Below are 17,387 nucleotides of genomic sequence, written 5' to 3'. Positions count from 1 at the left end.
ATTCTATTAGATATATATATATATAAACTCTTTTGATGAAAAATGATAAGTTTATGATCTAAATGTGTTATTTTTGTAAGTTAATGACTAGAGAGACACATGTTCATGTATTTTACAATAAAAAAAATCAATCAAATCTTTAATGAGGTGATATTTTAATTATATAAAGACTATTTTATTTGCATTGTTAATACTATAAAAATCCGTATAAAAAGTAAATTCGGCACTAAAAATTAAAAAAGACAATGAATTTTAAAATTATAAAAACCAAATTCGATTGAAGTTAAAGAACAGAGGTTAAAAATGTCATTCAACATATATTTTTTTAAAAGTGTAATTTTGTTGCCCATGAGCAAAGTTCTCAACCCCAACAAGCGGACCTCTCACTTCCAATCACTTCCTCTTTCTGCGCTTTTGCATAATTTCTTCTGTTTTTGCCGATGGATTATCGAAATTCGTCAAGCGTATTAGATGATTCTCCATTCGAATTCACACTAGCTGAGGCAAGTTCTTATGTTATGCTTGAATTCATATCTTTCAATCGACGCTTCCGAGTTTAGTTTCCCTGTTCGAGTTATGTGCAGAAATTCATTACAGCATTTTCTGTTTTGTAATTACCGATTTCGATTCTGTATTTCGACACATTCTGCCGTTAATTTTGCAGATTGTGGAGATGGATAATATCTTAAAGGACTCTGGAGATCAAACACTTGGTCAAGAGTTTTTCCAAGATGTCGCACTTCATTTCAGGTTATAGAGATAAATTTTCTAAGAGCTTCGATCGCTTCTTCGAACCAGTATTTGTGCTATCAGTCATCGTATCTTTCTTTCTCATGTTCGACCTTTCTTGCAGTTGCTCTCCGTGGCGCGCTGGAAAATCTCCCGTCACTGCGGAACAGGTATTCGACTTTTCCTTATACACATTCCACTTGTTCATTGTTTTATTGATATGTGGTCATTCTTATGTGCCCTAGGTGCATGGCTGGTTTGAGAATCGGAAAATGGAATTGCTAACTAGTTGTAAAAAAGCTCGGCCTCCACCGCCACCTCCACTTCCACCTCCGCCATCACCTCCACCTCCGACTCCGCCACCCAAACTTTTGCTTTATCATTCGGAGAGTGATTTTTTAACTGACGCGCCTTCGTCTGAACCACCTGAATTCAAAGGTAAATTCCGCATTATTAGCTGACGAGTCTTAGAAATTCTATCTGAAGTTCTCCTTTGCACTGCCAATGCAGCAACCAGTTGCTGCAACTATTGGTATATATGTAGCTTTATATATATTTTCTCTACGATGGTTTTCTTTTATTCTATTGCACGATACTAGGCTGGTAGAGGGAGGGGCTGCACAGTGATTGGTAACTCATTCGTGCCTAGAATTACTAAGTAGCTGCGTGCACGATGATTGGAGATTTAGTCGTGCTTAGATAATCGTCTTTTATCAAGAGATTTTGAGTGGAAAGATCCATAGTCCTGAAGCATGTTAGTCTAAGCTTAGTAGAGTTGTGGATCGCAGTAATTCTGGTTAGTGCTTCTTGCATTGAATACCGAGTACATTTAGAATTTCTTCATTGTGAACTGAAAAGTGAAAACTGCAGTGTGTCCTTGCATGATCCAGGCTTTGTCCAAGATACTATAATTTGCAGTTCTGGAGTAATTTTCACTTTTTATGTGTGTTGGAAAACTTAAAATCTGTGTCGTTCCAAATTAAACTATTAACCTTTTGTAATATTATTACTTGAAATTTAACGCAGGCAAGGCAACTGATCTTTCAGAATTAGCATTTGAAGCCTTTTCGTCAAGAGACCATGCCTGGTGAGAAAAATATAGAGCAGAGAATACAGAACTGTTAGCTTGATCTGTGAGGGAATCATATGTTCGTATTTATACAAGCACAACTTCCATGGATTTTAATCTGTAAATGACATCTTGAATCCACTGGAATTCATAGGTAGACGATGAGTTCTCCCAAATGAAATCAGATGTAGCACCTCAATTAAGCTACCCATAATCCTAGCTAGCATTGTACAAGTGCCTTGAGTTTATTTTCATTTTACACTTGGAATAACTAGTGGAAGACAAATCTCCCTATAAACAATGCTAACTTCTCAGACATCTATCACTTGCAGTCATTCAGGATGTTACACCCTTGATAATGATGTGCCGACTGACATTCAGTTCAGATCCTTTAAGAAGGCGTTGCGATAGTTGGGATTTGGGTTATTTAGCTCCACAGAGTTGGAAGAAAAAAAAAGTTGAAAAAATGGTTGAAAGTTGACTGCAATGATATTTACATGCTAACTCTGGTACAAATGTGTTAATAATCGGTCTTTGATTTTTATCATCTTCATGGAGTTTTATACTCAATTTTCTTACCCTGATACCAGTGTAAAGTTGATGTTTCATGGATGCTGTTGGGTGCTATACATGTCCAAACCATTAAAAGCTTTAGCACTATTTCCTGCTTCGACTAACCCATAATGTTTATGTTGTGTTATCTTGCTCTATGTACAGTCAGTGTCATCATGGAGATGTATCCTTTACTTTTGTTGATGTATGGTATATGGGCAATGACATAGATAATGGACCTATCATATATATATCATTATCTTATGAGAAGATGTTTTTAAAGGCTTGGTCTGTTCAAGTATCAACATGATGGTTTACAGAAAAGCCATTGATATTTGAAGATTCACATTACCCTGCTTTCAGCAAGCACTGTTACTGCATAATCAGTTTTGATTAAGACTCGTGTTTTTTGATATTGAATTGAGAAATCTTACTATTTTTCTTTTGATTCCTTAGGTATGACGTTGCTTCCTTCCTCAGTTACCGAGTTAATTGCCATGGAGAACTAGTAAGATTTTTCCCACACAATTCATATACTTCTTTAGACTGTTGCTGTAGGTTGCAAATGCACAAAATAAGTCACCACTCTCTATGGTTTATCATTATGAAAACACCGGAAAAAAGTCAGCAAATGTTTAGACGTTGAAGAGAAAAGCCTCATGATCTGTTGTGCTTTTTATGCTATTGCATTGGAACAACTTCACAGGATGCTCGAGTTCGATATGCTGGCTTTGGAAAGGATGAGGATGAGTGGGTTAATGTTGCTAGAGGAGTGCGTGATCGGTCCATACCTTTGGAATCTTCAGAGTGTTACAGAGTGAAAGTTGGAGATCTTGTGTTATGTTACCGGGTAATTCTATGTTCCCAGTTTTATTTATTTATTTTTTATTATTTTATTGATATATGAAAAGGAAGAAAAAGGTAATAGAACTCAATAGGTCTGTGAGAACGGAAAAGAAGGGGCTGTTTGATAACGTTCCCATTTTTTGTTTTGTGTTTTGTGTTTCTTGTTTTGTGTTTCTTATTTTTTAAGAACTAGAAACAAGAATATGTTTGTTAACTATTTTTGCTTGTTGTTTCATTAAAAAAAAAAAACAAAAACAGAAACTTGTTTGATAACTATTTTTTGTTTCTCGTTTGTTGTAATTTTTTTTCCCCTTACCTTTTCTCTTATTCTATAGTTTAAATACAATTTAATTACCTTTTCTCTTATTCTATAGTTTAAATACAATTTAATTACCTTTTCTCTTATTCTATAGTTTAAATACAATTTAATTACGTTAAATAATAACGTACATTAAAATATAAATTAATTATAAAACATTTACATTATCAAATGCAAATAATAATTGTAAAAAATCTACATGATCAAATACGAATAAGTCTCAAAGCAAAATTAACAACAATAATACAGTTATTGTTTTATCTTTCAAATGTTTCTAAAATTTGATATGCAATATTATTTTTCACTTGAGTACATTCATCTTAAATGATGTCGACTCAAATCTAACTTAATTATATATTATGTAAATATTGTGGTTATAAAATATTAAAGTTAAGCTAAATGAAAGTCTTATTGAACAAAATTTATATATTGTAAATTTCAGTCGGTTTCAAATGTACTAAAATATCAAAATTAAAATAATATATAAACATGCATGTTACAAATTTAAAATAATATATAAATCTAAATATTGGAAAATTCTAAAATCCAAAAATAAAACAAAATATAAATATAGCAATTTTTAAATAGCAAAATTAATAAGGAAAATGAATAAAATATAAAAGATGGAAAATAAATAAATTTGGCCCTATTTTTAAAAACGTTTCTGAAATTTAGAAACAAGAAACAAGATGGTTATCAAACAAGTTTGTTTTTAAAAAAAATGAGAAACAAGAATTTTTAAAAAAAATGAGAAACAAGAATTTTTAAAAAAAATGAGAAACAAGAATTTTTAAAAAAAATGAGAAACAAGAATAGGAAACGAGAACGTGATAAACGTGTCTGAAGGGAAAAAAAAAAAAAAAGCACAAGGAAGAATACAAGGACTAAAGCAAGCTGCTTACGAGAAATCAAAGAAAACCAATACTGGATTGGAACTGCCACAAAACAAAACAGACGAGCCAAATAATAGCTGACTAGAAAACCAAAGCCAGAGAAAAAAAAAAAAAAAAAAGGGAAAGAGAGAAACAAAGCCCCTTAAAGCTGAAGAGGAGAAAATGTCTTCAGGTGTGACCCTTGTAGAAATTTTTCCAAATTTTCTCCTCCCAAATTGATGCAAATGTTTCAAGCAACAAATAGACTGGCTACAAGAAAAGTTTTGTACTGAACTACAATTGCTCATTAGTTATTATTATTATTATTATAAGAAAACTAAAATGAACATAATATATAAGGAGAAAGAAGTTCCTTAGTGCCACAAATGTTTCAGATCATGTAACCTTACCTTGGATAGTTTTTTTATGGCTTATTTAAACAGGAAGGACAAGATCATGCGCTCTACTTTGATGCATATGTTGTGGAAATTCAGAGGCGGCTACACGATATTGGGGGTTGTCGATGCATATTTGTCGTACGCTATGACCATGATGACTATGAGGTAGAATGGCAACCAATAGAAATTTGTCCAACTTTACTTCATTGAAGCGAATACTCAAGAGATTCTTATGCTGCCTTTTTTGCTTAGGAAAAAGTGCATTTGGGGAGATTGTGCTGCAGGCCTTCGGCGTACAATTCAGACCAAATTTAATGTTATATATGGAAATCCCGAATCTTCATCCTTTGAAATTTAGAAGGCGTTGTCGCTTAGAACTATTAGTAATTCTTATGTAACCTACCTGCCTGGCCACAAAAAGGATATATATGTTCTCATTTAGAAGGGTGAACCGGCCATTGAAACCTGTTTGGAGCCTGGGGCCACTTAAAAAGTGAAGAACAAGAGTGGCCCTGCTTCCTGAAAATTAATCAATCAAGTGGTTCAATTTTTCAACATAGAGAACCACAAACTGAAATCCTGTGGATCAAAAATTCAGAGGTACTTGTTTTATTTTCCTTATACTTTGTCTTCAGATGAGAATTCGTGTATTATCTTCACTTGGGAGGGGGCGAGATTTGAAACCAAGTTATCGTTGGCCGACAAATGGGGCATATTTTTCTATAAATGGCATAATTCACAAACATTCTAACAGATAATAACTTAATTACATTTAATTTGACTAGGTCATCAAAAGCAATTCTAAGCTCGGCTCTCTCCATGTGTCTTTTTTTGTTTTTGTTAGAACGGATATAGAAGATCACGAAACTGTTCTTCCATAACATACGGATGCAATATAAAGATTCTTTGCCCATTTCTCCTGCAGTAGGAATGACAACAGATTTAGATAATTTAACAAGAAGCAGAACACTCATCACGTTTTCACAGGTTTAGAGTCCTATACCTTGACATGGGTGCTCGGAAATGCAGATGTTCGGAGAGTCTCTTGTGTTTCATCAGTGGGTTTTCGCCTCGGCACGCTAAGAACCAAGGCTGCTTGGTCACTGGTTGCTGCAGTTGCAGTGATTCGATATCCGCAGTCCCATCGTCGATGAATACCTTCACTCGGGTATAAGAAATCCAATTCAACCACCTGAAATTTAAGAACCCTGTCAATTACTCCGTGTACTTTTGTATTACCGTGTAGACGACATAATTTTTTCAAGATACAAAAAGTAACCTGATCGGAAAATCCTGCACCACGGGACATAACAACGCCCCACCTACTTCCCGAGGTGGCCATTGCCGTTACAAAGAATCCCTCCCTCCACTTTTTGTTTATCCATTTGAATGGAAAAGAATCACTGACTTTATATGACTGTTGCAAGTACTGTGTGCCTGGAATCATTAAATTGAGATTCGATTAACTTTTTTTAAAAAAATAATAATAATAATAAAATCCAGAGAACCATAAAACTGAAGATGGTAAAATATTCTAACCGACCCTTTGACATTACGACCAATGAGCTCCCATTGATGACTCCGGCTACTGCTGTGATGTAATAGTTCTTTTCCCATTGCTCCATGATCCATTCCTTCAGTCACAACCAAGTCATCAATAACTGACTTCTAACCCAACATACACATTGGACCCATAGGTTTAAAGGTGAAAATGAGATAAAGTAAGTTGGTGACAGTAAAAGAATTATAGATGTCATTCTGAGGGGGAAAAAAACAGTTACCTTGTGAAGAAAATGGGGTGAAAGTTCATAAACTTGTGATGAAAACCCAGTGCCAGCATCCATTATCAAGGCCCATAAATTTTGACATGAGGCTACACTACTTATAAACAAGCCATCCTCATTCCCTTTCTCGATATGCTGAGCAAGCCTTGCATCAGCTACATTATAGTGATACCTACACAGCAAAATAATTCATTATTTCAAACAGTTAGATCAATCTTACAACCACTTGTAAATGACACAGTATATAGCATTTCAGAATTATGTAGCAACCCAGAAGGAAACATGGGGTCTAATCTATGAATAGTTAATTTATCTAAATGAGGATAAAAGCACAATCTATCATTTAATGCATGAATACCTTTGCTTCATAGGCCGCCGAGCATTATAAACACTGATCCATTGTGTTGCAGGCATGCCCATACGAACCTTCTTCTTTGGCTGTTCATCATCCTCTTCCTCCAAAGTCAATCTGCCTCGCTTATGTCCCACCTGACAAATGAGCTTCAGAAGAACGAGATTCAGTAAGATAGATCGATCGATCCTTGCCCACGCCAAATTTATCTTTGTTTGGGGGGGGGGGTTGCCTACGTTCATTTACGTGCGCTTATGCTATGTCATACCTTTTGAGCACCATCTGTATTTATTGGCCTAATATCAGGATTTAGGCCAATGATTCCATCAAAAAGTGAAATATATTTTGCATAATTAGGTTCTTCATCAAACTTCAAGTTCACTACATATTCAACAAACTGTTTGAAGGGCTGTGGACAAAAGCAACATAAAGTCTCCGGAGAAGTAGCCATCTTCTTCTTGCAAACAAGGAATCCTTTGTTCTCTCCCTGAAACCAGCATTGCGGTTAAGTCTTACATGTGTGTGTGTGTGTGTATATTCCCAAAAAAAGCAAAAAAAAAAAAAAAAAAAAGAAACAAACATCATCATTATAAAGAAAACTATATACAGGGCATAACAGACCATCCAGCTTAAGAAAGGGTCAACCTGATATCCTTGCCATGGAAGACGACCCCGAAGAAGGAAAACTAGTGTGTAGGCAAGAGATTCTAGATCATCTCTCCGGCTACCGGTCCTCCCTAAATGGGCATGTACACTAGCATAGCGCACTGTTCCTCTGTCAAAGCAGAACACAAATGAACCAAGACTATAAATAACAGAGTATCAGGAAGACAAAAACTTGAGGATGGAAAAGAAAGAGAAATGTATAAAGTAAAAACAAGACAAAGGTGCACCTGAATACATCAGGTCTCTGATCATATTCAACGTGCTGGCCAGAACCATCGCGCCATCTAGTTGCTGAAAATGATAAAAACGTAGAGTAATGTAACATGCTGCAAAACGAATATTAAATCACAAAAGATGCAAGTCCTACTATACCTAAGCCAAGATCAACCAGAAACAACTTTTTTTCATCCGGGGTCCCTGAAGGACCAAGCAGAAAATTTTCAGGTTTGACATCACCGTGAATATACCTAACAGAGAAATAATTAGAAATTAGGTATATAAATAATAAAAACAAGATTTGCAAAAGTGAGACATGTTGGCACCCTTACCCGCGAGAGTGCATCTTTTCCAATATGGATATTGCTTCAATTGCAATGCATGCAACCATTTCAACAGACATTCTGAAATAAGAAAAGAAAAATTAATACTAAACAAGGTTCAAAGGAAAGTTGAGAAACGATTCCTTGTTACTCACGTGTGAGCATTATTATTCCAGACGTCCCACAAGCTTGGCCCCAGCATATCCATAACCTGAAACATTAAAGTTACGTGTAAAGACCAGAAAATATGGCCTTCAAAACAATGAAGATGTAACCAAAAGGAAAGCCAGAGAGAAACAAATAACATACCATAATATAGTAGTCACCTTGTCTGCCCTTGTAATGCACCCGGGGTACACCATGACTACCACCAAGAGTACTGTGGGATTGATGTAGTATAAGAATCACCAAAAAAAGAAATAAAGAAGAATCGATGAAGAGAGATTATAGAACCACTCACTTGTAAACTTGCCATTCATAAGGTGGTCCATAATTACATCCCTTGCTACTTCTATGCTCAAATTTCAAAGCCACCTAAATATAAGAAATTTTGTTCATTGTAACACATGCAGGGAGAGGGAGAGAGAAGGGTGAGAACTTATATGTGAATCGAAATTCCGATGCTTACCTCCACAGCACCAGGGCCAGTTCTCTCATTTGTATTAACAGTGGAAGCCCGCCGTCCAACATAAACCTGTCCAAATCCACCTTTACCCAGCTTTCTATCTATCCTGTAGAGTGGGGAACCACCCACCTGAATCTGCAGTATTTTTTAGGGAGAAAATTTATTATGAGCTAACAACAAATGAAGCTCCTCCTAATTAAAAAAAAAAAAAAAAAAAAAAAAAAAAAAAAAAAAAAAAAAAAAAAAAAAAACTTTTCTAAAAAAGCAGAGACCATAAACTCTGACTTTGCCATACCATTGCTACATTATTTATAAAAAAATAAATAAATAAAAAGAAACGAAAGAATGAACGAAAGAAGCTAAAACTATACATTTAAAATTACAACGCGAAAAGACCAAAGCACATTCTACGAGAAGCCAGAAGACTGTCTTGCAGAGAAAAAATTAGCACAAGCACGAAACAGTACACTATTTGACCATGTTCGATATTTCTCAAGCTGGTAAAGTAATGACGTCCTAAGGATGGCAAGGTGGATGAAAATGCACATTAGTGTTGAAATCCAGACTATTAATAGAAGCATGATGAATGCTAATGACTGAAATGGAAAGTAATGTGGAATATCCACTTCAATAAAACTCGAGAGAGCTCATGGAACATTGCAGCTGCCAAATGACTACATTCAACCTTGTCAGTAGGATATGATCAGAGATGAGCCGACAAAAAATTGGTTGGCATATTACATATCTAAATTATGGAAAATTTTCCAAACATGATATAAAGATAACTAACAAGCTAAAATTAACAAGTAAAAAATAGTGAAACAACTAAATTAATTATCTACCGTTACTTGCCCAAGTGAGCATAACTCAATTGCCACATAACATACGTTAGTGACCAAGATTATCTCCATAATCCAGCATCAAATGAAATAGTATGGACACTAACTTTCTTAATTCTTAAAGGATATATAGCGCTCCAGAAAGCCCTAATGGTAATTAAATTTAGAAACTATCAGAACTCTATACGGAACCCCAAGTGTTCGAGCTTCAACTCCATATTGGTTATGAGGAAATAGAGAGACGACTTTTTTTTACCGAGCATTGTGTCGAAACATTTTCCCATGAAATCCACTATCACGAGACATCATATAACAAAATTGAGATTGTAAAATAATATGGCTCCTAAATTGAGTGAAATATGGACCATTTACGCATTTTCGATTGGAGTGTCTGTTCCAATACATAATCGTCCATCCACTACAAAACACTTAATGCAACATTAACCCGCAGAGAAATCAATGCATGCAGCAAACATCGTACCCAGTCCGCATTTTTAACTCAAAACTGCAGCTGTATAAGTACTAACCTTTTCAGGAAGCGGTGTTGTGCTTCCCTCTTCTTCAACGGCGTGAGCTTTATCATTGCTTCCTGCTCCACTGTCGCGATCATTCATTTTCTTCTCCCCTATTTCTTCCTTCTTAGCTCCACCGGCAGCGCCTCCTACCTCACCAATACCAAGCTGGTCTCCACCTCTGACACGAAAATCTTCCTTTGACACCCAACGCTCCTCCTGAGTCGCTATCACAGCAGCTACCTTATCATCGACCGGTGGCTGCTGCTGATCGTTTCTTTCTTGCAATTGTTTCTCGTTAGTATTAGGCACCACTTCTACTGCTGCCGCTGCCTTCCTCCTCCTCCTCCTTGTTCTCGTTGCAATGGCCTCCCCTTCCGGTTCGATCGGACTCAACACGTCTTTCTGCTCCTTTGCCCGGCCCCTGCGCACTCCGCTACGCAGTACCGGCATCGTTCATCCTTCAAGAATCATCTTACCCTCAAAACCCCAAACAGAGACCAAAATTCTCCTCATAAATCCACAAGAACGGCAAAACCCTAGTTTACTCCTCAAACCACACACCACCGAACTCAAAACCACGACCGAAACAGGCAAAGATGCAACCCTAGAACGCCGATCTCGACAATAAAGGAAGAGCCGTAGAGAGAGAAATACAACCAAAAATTCAGATGAATGTACCAATCGCCGAAGTGAGCATAACAAGAGATATCTCGCAATAGAACCGCCTGGTCGTGAAATTCCGTTATCAGGGTAATTTCAACGCGGGAGGAAAGGAGAGAGAGAGATCGCGACGGTGACCGAGAGGGAAAAGGCTTCAAGTGCCTGCGCAGTGGAAAAGCGTACGACGTGTCAGTTTATCATTGAACCGGGTCTGGCCTATACCGGAACCTCGGCCCAGTACACAGTTTATGGGCCTAAACATCTGTTTCAGCTTGGGTCAGTCCAGCCCATTTTATAAGGCATAACCCAACTCATTCTTTCTAGCTGGGTCATTGAATCGTGGGTTACAGTAATGAGGTTTGTACGTATAACGCCTAAAGAAATGTCCCATATTTTAGGAAGAGATAACAATACATAATATATATTTCAATTATGTCAATCTTTTCTATTATTTTTACAAATATTTAAGTAGATTGATTAATTACACAAAAATTAGGACTCAATTACTTTTTAGTCCCCAACCTAACATTATACTCTATATGGTAGACGGTTTGAGAGAAAAAATACATTTATGATACTTTTCCAATATTTACGAAACATTCTTCAATGTTAGAGAAAAAAAAATTCATTCATTATATTCTATTAATTACTTGAAATTTCTTCTCATTTTCATTTAGAGAGAGATAATACATTTAATATGTTTCTATTTTTTATTTAACAGGTTTAGATATAACAACCAATTGGTTTTCTGATGGAGTTATTTTAAATATATCTTAAAACATTGTTTTAAATGTTTGTAAATATTCTAATCAATATATGAAATATACCACAAATATAAATAAGAAATTGACTCAATATTCAACATTAATCTCAATATATATCGTAAATTTCTTTTATATCATAGTATGTATAATCCCAATAAATCAAAATTTAACATTCCCTAACAGAAGTATAAATCAAAATTAATTTAACAATTTCAATATATCGTAGTATATAAATCACTCAACATTCAACATAAATCATAGTATATATCATAAATTTCATTTATATCACAGTATATATCATAAATTCCATTAAATTAATTAGAAATCTCAATAAATTCCATTTAAGCTTTAAATGCACTTATTATATATTCTTAATTAGTTGAGATTTTTTTTTCATTTGAAATTAATGTGATTTTTGGTCCCGAGTTTGACTTCAAACATATATATCTGTGCGCGCGCGTGTGGATATATATAGATATATAGATATATAGATACATATATAAATATATATATAGATATAATCTGATATATTTATTCGTATATACCTTTGGTTATTTGAAAATATGACATGTATGATATATACTATGATATAAATGAGATTTATGATATATTGTGATATATTATGGTATATTGAAGTTGTTAAATTAAGTATGAATTACACTTCTCTTAGAGAGTTGTTGTTAAATTTTGATTTATTGAGATTATATATAATGCGATATAAAAATTTACAATATATATTGGGATTTATGTTGAACATTTAGTCAATTTCTGATTTATATAATGCAGTATATTTCATATATTAGTTAAAATATTTGCAAAACATTTAAAAATGGTCTAAGATGTATTTAAAATAACCATGAATTCGTCAGAAAAATCAATTGTTTGATACATCAAATACGTTAAGTGAAAAATAGGATCATAAATGCATTTTCTCTCTCCAGCCGCCCCCCATAAGGGGTATTTTTGTCCGAAAATAGCATTAAATCCCTTAAAATCGAACCTCAGACGTCGAGGTCAATAGTACAAGCACTATGCTAGTTGAGCTACGCTCTTGTTGGCATTTATATTTGATTTTTATATATATTTAAGCTACCTTAATAATGAAGAGAGAAAATACATTTATTATAGAGAGAGAAAATACATTTAATATAATTTTTTTTTCATTTTTAATTGGAGAGAGAAAATACATTTATTGTAATTTTTTCCTATTTTTCAATTTGAAAAAAATGCATTTAATGACATTTTATTTTCTATTTATGTTTGTTTTCACGTAATCGACTTATTGATTTTTTTAATGGATTCATGGTTATTTTAATTATACCTTAGAACATTTGTTAGGTATTTGAAAATATTTTAACAAATATATGAAATATACTACAGTTTATAAATTAGAGATTAACTCAATGTTTGACATAAATCCTAGTATAAACCATTATACTATATAAATCTTCATAAATTTTATTTACATCACAATATATATATCATATATACCATTTAGGTAATAAAATATCACAACGATCGAAATTTGTATACATATCATAATACATGAAGTCAAAATAAAAGAGAAAGAAAACATCGTTTATATCAAATAAACGAATGCATATATCACAATATATATCCAATTAAAAAAAAACTAAAAAAAATGATATATATATATCACAGTATATATAAAAAATAGGAAAAAAAAAACTAAAAGTTGAATCAAATTTGTCGTTTGTCTGTTGCGAGTTCGTCATCGCCGTTCGCTCCGAGTCTGTCATCGTTGTCGGGATCGCCCCATACCATTTGTCTCCTACCTACAACTTAAGAAAAGAGAGGGAGAGGAAGGAGAAAAGAGAGGGAGAAGAAAATGGCATCGAAGCATGGGGAGAGAATAATATATAAAACGTAGGTGAGAGTTAAATTGTAAATAGCCATATATGAGTGAGAATAGGAATGTTAATAAGTCTTTTTCTTTTTTAATATAAAGTAGAATGTTTAAGATCTTAATGTAATATGGACATATTTTTAAAGGGTTTTACGTAGAAATCGTAATGAGAATATATAGTAATTTTGAAGGTTGCATTGGATTTTGGACATATAGCAAAAACAAAAAATGATAAGAATTATGGTAAACCACCATTTTTCACGTGTAGAGTGCTGAGGTTATTCCCAAAATCTTGTTTTTCCAATTTGCCTTTTTAATTGCAAATCTATTATACAAATACAAATTTAAAAGTTTTCAGCCCTAATAGAAAAACCGATCTCAATGGCGGCAACCACAAACCAATCAACAATGATGATCTTCAAAAAAGTAAAAAGCCAATGAAGAAGCCGCTGTAAAATATACAAAAATTAAAATCACTAATTTTGCATTCTCTTAACTGGTTGATGCTGATGAAGAACTAAGGACTTGGCATTGTCCAGCGCCAACAATTTAGATTTTCTTTGATTACCAAATCAGAACTTGAATTTTAGATTTTTTTACTTACTAAATCTTTCTTCATTTGCTATTTTCAAATTAATAGATTTTGGGTGTTCATGGGATTTTTTTCGTTGTTTTGATAATTAGTAATTAATAATCCTGAAAATTTGCTATTTTTCTAATTTTGATTTTTTTTTGCTATTTTTAAAATGAATCTTTAAAAGAAATTTATCTCTTATGAACCCTTAAATTAATTGGACAAGTATATATTGGGGAAATGTGGCTCAAGCTAAAAGAAGAAAGTCATAACGAAAAATGACATTGTTGCAAGAGAAATTTTGGATCAATCGCAAATTGTCGGGTCATTTACTAAATTAATGACGAAATTCCAAATAATTGAATTTGAGACTAATTAGACATTGACATGTGTCCCGAATTGAAGTTGGAGACATAAATTGGTGAATTTCGATGATGTCACTCGTTTCTTTCATAACCCTTGGATTGAATAAAATTAATTCGGTCCAATTTGATATTATTATTTGGGCTAAAAGTCCAATTGAGTCCAAAAATAGACTCAATTTGATTAAATATCAAATAAGGGTAAAATCCAATTAGTTGGGCCCAAGGGTCAAATCTATGAACCAACCAAGTCTCCTCATTTCCAGGGTTGATAATTATACAGTTCAGAGAATCTAGAGAATTCTCAGAAGACTCACTAACTCTCTTGAAGCTATACATTCCTTGAAGACACAAGTCTCCTGACAAGTCTAAGATTCAAAATTTCTTCCAAGGCTTTGACTTCAAGAACATCACGTGCTTTGCTTCCATAACTCAAGCGTACACATTCAACTGAGAGAGAATCAAATGATTAAGTACTAGAAATCGAACCATATCGTATCTAATCAACATCAACATCAATCAAGTTCAACTCTACTAAATAAGTTTATGTGGAAACCTTAAAATTATGAGAGATGAGAGTGAAATATTTAAGGTCTATTTGGTAGAGAATTTGAAACAAGGGATTAAATGAAAATGAGTTGTATTTTATGTTTTCAACTATGTGTTTGGTAGCAAATTAAAAAATTGGATTCTAATTTAAATAATTGTGAACTAGTTGTAATTACCCGTTAATATTAGTTGACAATAAACTATTGTTGATTTATTTATGAAAATGTTCTATGTTTAAGAAAAATTGTATAATAATTGTTTTGTAATATTATATAATTTATATGATGAATTAAAATTTTGGTCCCTATGGTATAGGGGAAGTTAGAATTTAGGTCTTATGATTTATAATTAGAATTTACCTCTTGATAAAAGTTTCATAAATAATTCCTATGGTAGGGACTATTTAAGAGAATTTAACAAACTCTAGGCACTATATATGAAGTTATATCAAATCATAAGAATTAATTTCTAAATTTTAAAACCATTTGAACTAGCTTTTTACTTTATACAAATTATCAGGATCGAATTTAGAATCTAACCTAATTTATAATACACAAGATAACACATATTTTAATTTTTAAAAATGAATTGAATTTATAACCTAACATATTGTATTTCTAAATGTTTCTTATCTTTGCATTTTGAATTTTAAAATTCAAATTATGAATACAATGAAAACATAAAAATATTATTTTTAGAATTTACATTATTTAAATCACAGAATCCAAAAACAATTTTCAGTTGAATGAATTGAAAAAATAAAACACAATCCAGTTTGCGATTTCTCAAAGGGGTGTGCAGTGTGTTCATACAACATTCTCTTTTTCATATCTCTTTCGTCACTAGCACTGCAACTCTTGTTGTCGGTAGTTTGTGAATTGTCCTCAGATGGGTATACCATGTTATAACTTCTTCTTCTTCTTCTTCTTTTTCTGCTGTCCTGACACCATCTTTTTCTTAGGCGACCTTGATTGATCATTCTTGTGATATCCCCGATTTTTGCCACTTTCTTTTGCTCCCTATTGAAAGTGTATATACATTATTTACTGCATTTTTTAACTTATTATATCTAGCTATATTTTACTATATATACTACTTTATCTTGTTGTATTTTTCAGTTTGACCACTTTTCTTTAGGTTTGAATTGAGAGTATATATACACTATTTAGTTTTGAATATATTAGAAAATTTTATTTATTACATAAGTCATGTGCCCGAAGTTACCTTTGATGTCTAGTTTGGTTTTTTTTACGTCCTATCTTTGAGCATGTAAACACCCAAAATTTTATGATGCTCCATTTAATATACTTCACCACAAGTTGGCTCAATAATGATGCCAAAGCAACGTTGTAGGTCAACAACAAAGATACGATCCCATTCTCTCAAAAGTAAACATGAGAATCACCATATCGAATCAAATAAATTAAACCATTGGTTCATTCATCAAAGATGTTTGGGTATACATTAATAACAATTATTGTACTCTCTACTCCGAACTCAGAATGCCCATATAGAATGCACAATCAACCCGCAGAATAAATCGAAAGCAATAAATCATAACGAACACAAGGATGTATACGTGACTTAGTTACTTTCTTTGTATCTATAAATGCATCTGGTAATTGATTTGCTATATTTTACAAATGAATTGTTTTCTTAACTTCAAGTTCACATTGATCTATATGAGGATCTAAATAAGACAACAACAATACATTCCATGTAATTTCTTTTTCTAACTTTTTAATTCATTCCCCTAATGTTGGAAATTTTGTCTCATTAAAATGACAATCAACAAATCGTTTAGTAATTACATCACTCGTCAAGGGCTCAAGATATTGAATAATTGATGGGGAATCATTTCCAACATATATTCCTAACTTTCTTTGAGAACTCATCTTAGTGCGTTGTGATGGAACAATTGGAACATATACTACACATCCAAAAATTCTCAAATGGAAAATATTTGGTTCGCCATAAGCTAATTGTAATGTCGAGTACTTACGATAAGCTATTAGCCTAATACGTACAAGTGACGCTGCATGCAAAATAGCATGTCCTCATACAGATGAAGAAAGCTTAACTCTCATAAGTAATGGTCTTGCAATTAATTGCAAATGTTTTATAAATGATTATGCTAAACTATTTTGTGTATGAACATGAGCTACAAGATGTTCTACACTTATCCCAGTTGACATACAATAATTATCAAAAACTTGGGATGTAAATTCACCAGCATTATCAAGACAAATGGTCTTAATTGTATAATCAGGAAAATTGTCCTCTTAACTTAATTATTTGAGCAAGTAATCTTGAAAATACAAGATTTCGACTTAATAATAAGCACGTGTGTGACCATCTACTAGATGCATCTATTAATACCATAAAATATCTAAATGGTTCACTTGGTGGATTAATGAGTTCACATATATCACCATGAATTCGTTCTAAAAATGCAGGTGATTTAGTCCCCACTATAGCTGGTGATGGTCTAGTTATCAATTTTTCT

The 17,387-nt window shown here is 33.2% G+C and overlaps 2 protein-coding genes across 3 annotated transcripts; one reads left to right on the top strand and one right to left on the bottom strand.

Moving 5' to 3' along the window:
• Positions 1–312: 312 nt before the first annotated feature.
• LOC120085824 (protein SAWADEE HOMEODOMAIN HOMOLOG 1-like) lies at positions 313–5,406 on the top strand. The gene is made up of 9 exons (XM_039042035.2): positions 313–503; positions 665–750; positions 854–899; positions 975–1,167; positions 1,756–1,816; positions 2,807–2,858; positions 3,057–3,200; positions 4,831–4,950; positions 5,038–5,406. Exons 1-9 carry the CDS (start codon positions 441–443, stop codon positions 5,098–5,100), a joined length of 828 nt encoding a protein of 275 aa, XP_038897963.1. The 5' UTR covers positions 313–440; the 3' UTR covers positions 5,101–5,406.
• Positions 5,407–5,479: 73 nt separating this feature from the next.
• LOC120085823 (casein kinase 1-like protein HD16) lies at positions 5,480–10,956 on the bottom strand. 2 transcript variants are annotated; one of them, XM_090317598.1, is made up of 16 exons: positions 10,118–10,956; positions 8,755–8,886; positions 8,587–8,660; positions 8,436–8,505; positions 8,282–8,337; positions 8,136–8,207; positions 7,960–8,054; positions 7,815–7,878; positions 7,567–7,696; positions 7,190–7,408; positions 6,928–7,070; positions 6,567–6,741; positions 6,329–6,419; positions 6,065–6,222; positions 5,789–5,977; positions 5,480–5,704 (listed from the first exon to the last, which is right to left on the bottom strand). In XM_090317598.1, exons 1-16 carry the CDS (start codon positions 10,553–10,555, stop codon positions 5,645–5,647), a joined length of 2,166 nt encoding a protein of 721 aa, XP_090173724.1. In that variant the 5' UTR covers positions 10,556–10,956; the 3' UTR covers positions 5,480–5,644. The 2 variants fall into 2 exon arrangements, with proteins under 2 accessions (XP_090173724.1, XP_038897962.2); XM_039042034.2 differs by having other exon boundaries at positions 6,928–7,058; positions 10,118–10,950.
• Between the last annotated feature and the right edge of the window lie 6,431 nt (positions 10,957–17,387).

Source organism: Benincasa hispida, chromosome 9 (assembly GCF_027475165.1).
Source record: "Benincasa hispida cultivar pf3 chromosome 9, pf3_genome.v1.1, whole genome shotgun sequence".
NCBI classification, from domain to species: domain Eukaryota; kingdom Viridiplantae; phylum Streptophyta; class Magnoliopsida; order Cucurbitales; family Cucurbitaceae; genus Benincasa; species Benincasa hispida.
This window is presented reverse-complemented; position numbering and strand designations above follow the sequence as displayed.

Excerpts from the sequence above, each read along its gene's own strand:
- LOC120085824 (XM_039042035.2), top strand. The coding sequence starts at position 441 with ATGGATTATCGAAATTCGTCAAGCGTATTAGATGATTCTCCATTCGAA. Across the intron at positions 504-664 it reads TCGAATTCACACTAGCTGAG|ATTGTGGAGATGGATAATAT; the intron begins GCAAGTTCTTAT and ends TTAATTTTGCAG. Across the intron at positions 4,951-5,037 it reads ATGACCATGATGACTATGAG|GAAAAAGTGCATTTGGGGAG; the intron begins GTAGAATGGCAA and ends TTTTTTGCTTAG.
- LOC120085823 (XM_090317598.1), bottom strand. The coding sequence starts at position 10,555 with ATGCCGGTACTGCGTAGCGGAGTGCGCAGGGGCCGGGCAAAGGAGCAG. Across the intron at positions 8,661-8,754 it reads CTGGCCCTGGTGCTGTGGAG|GTGGCTTTGAAATTTGAGCA; the intron begins GTAAGCATCGGA and ends TCTTATATTTAG. Across the intron at positions 6,420-6,566 it reads CACCCCATTTTCTTCACAAG|GAATGGATCATGGAGCAATG; the intron begins GTAACTGTTTTT and ends TTGTGACTGAAG.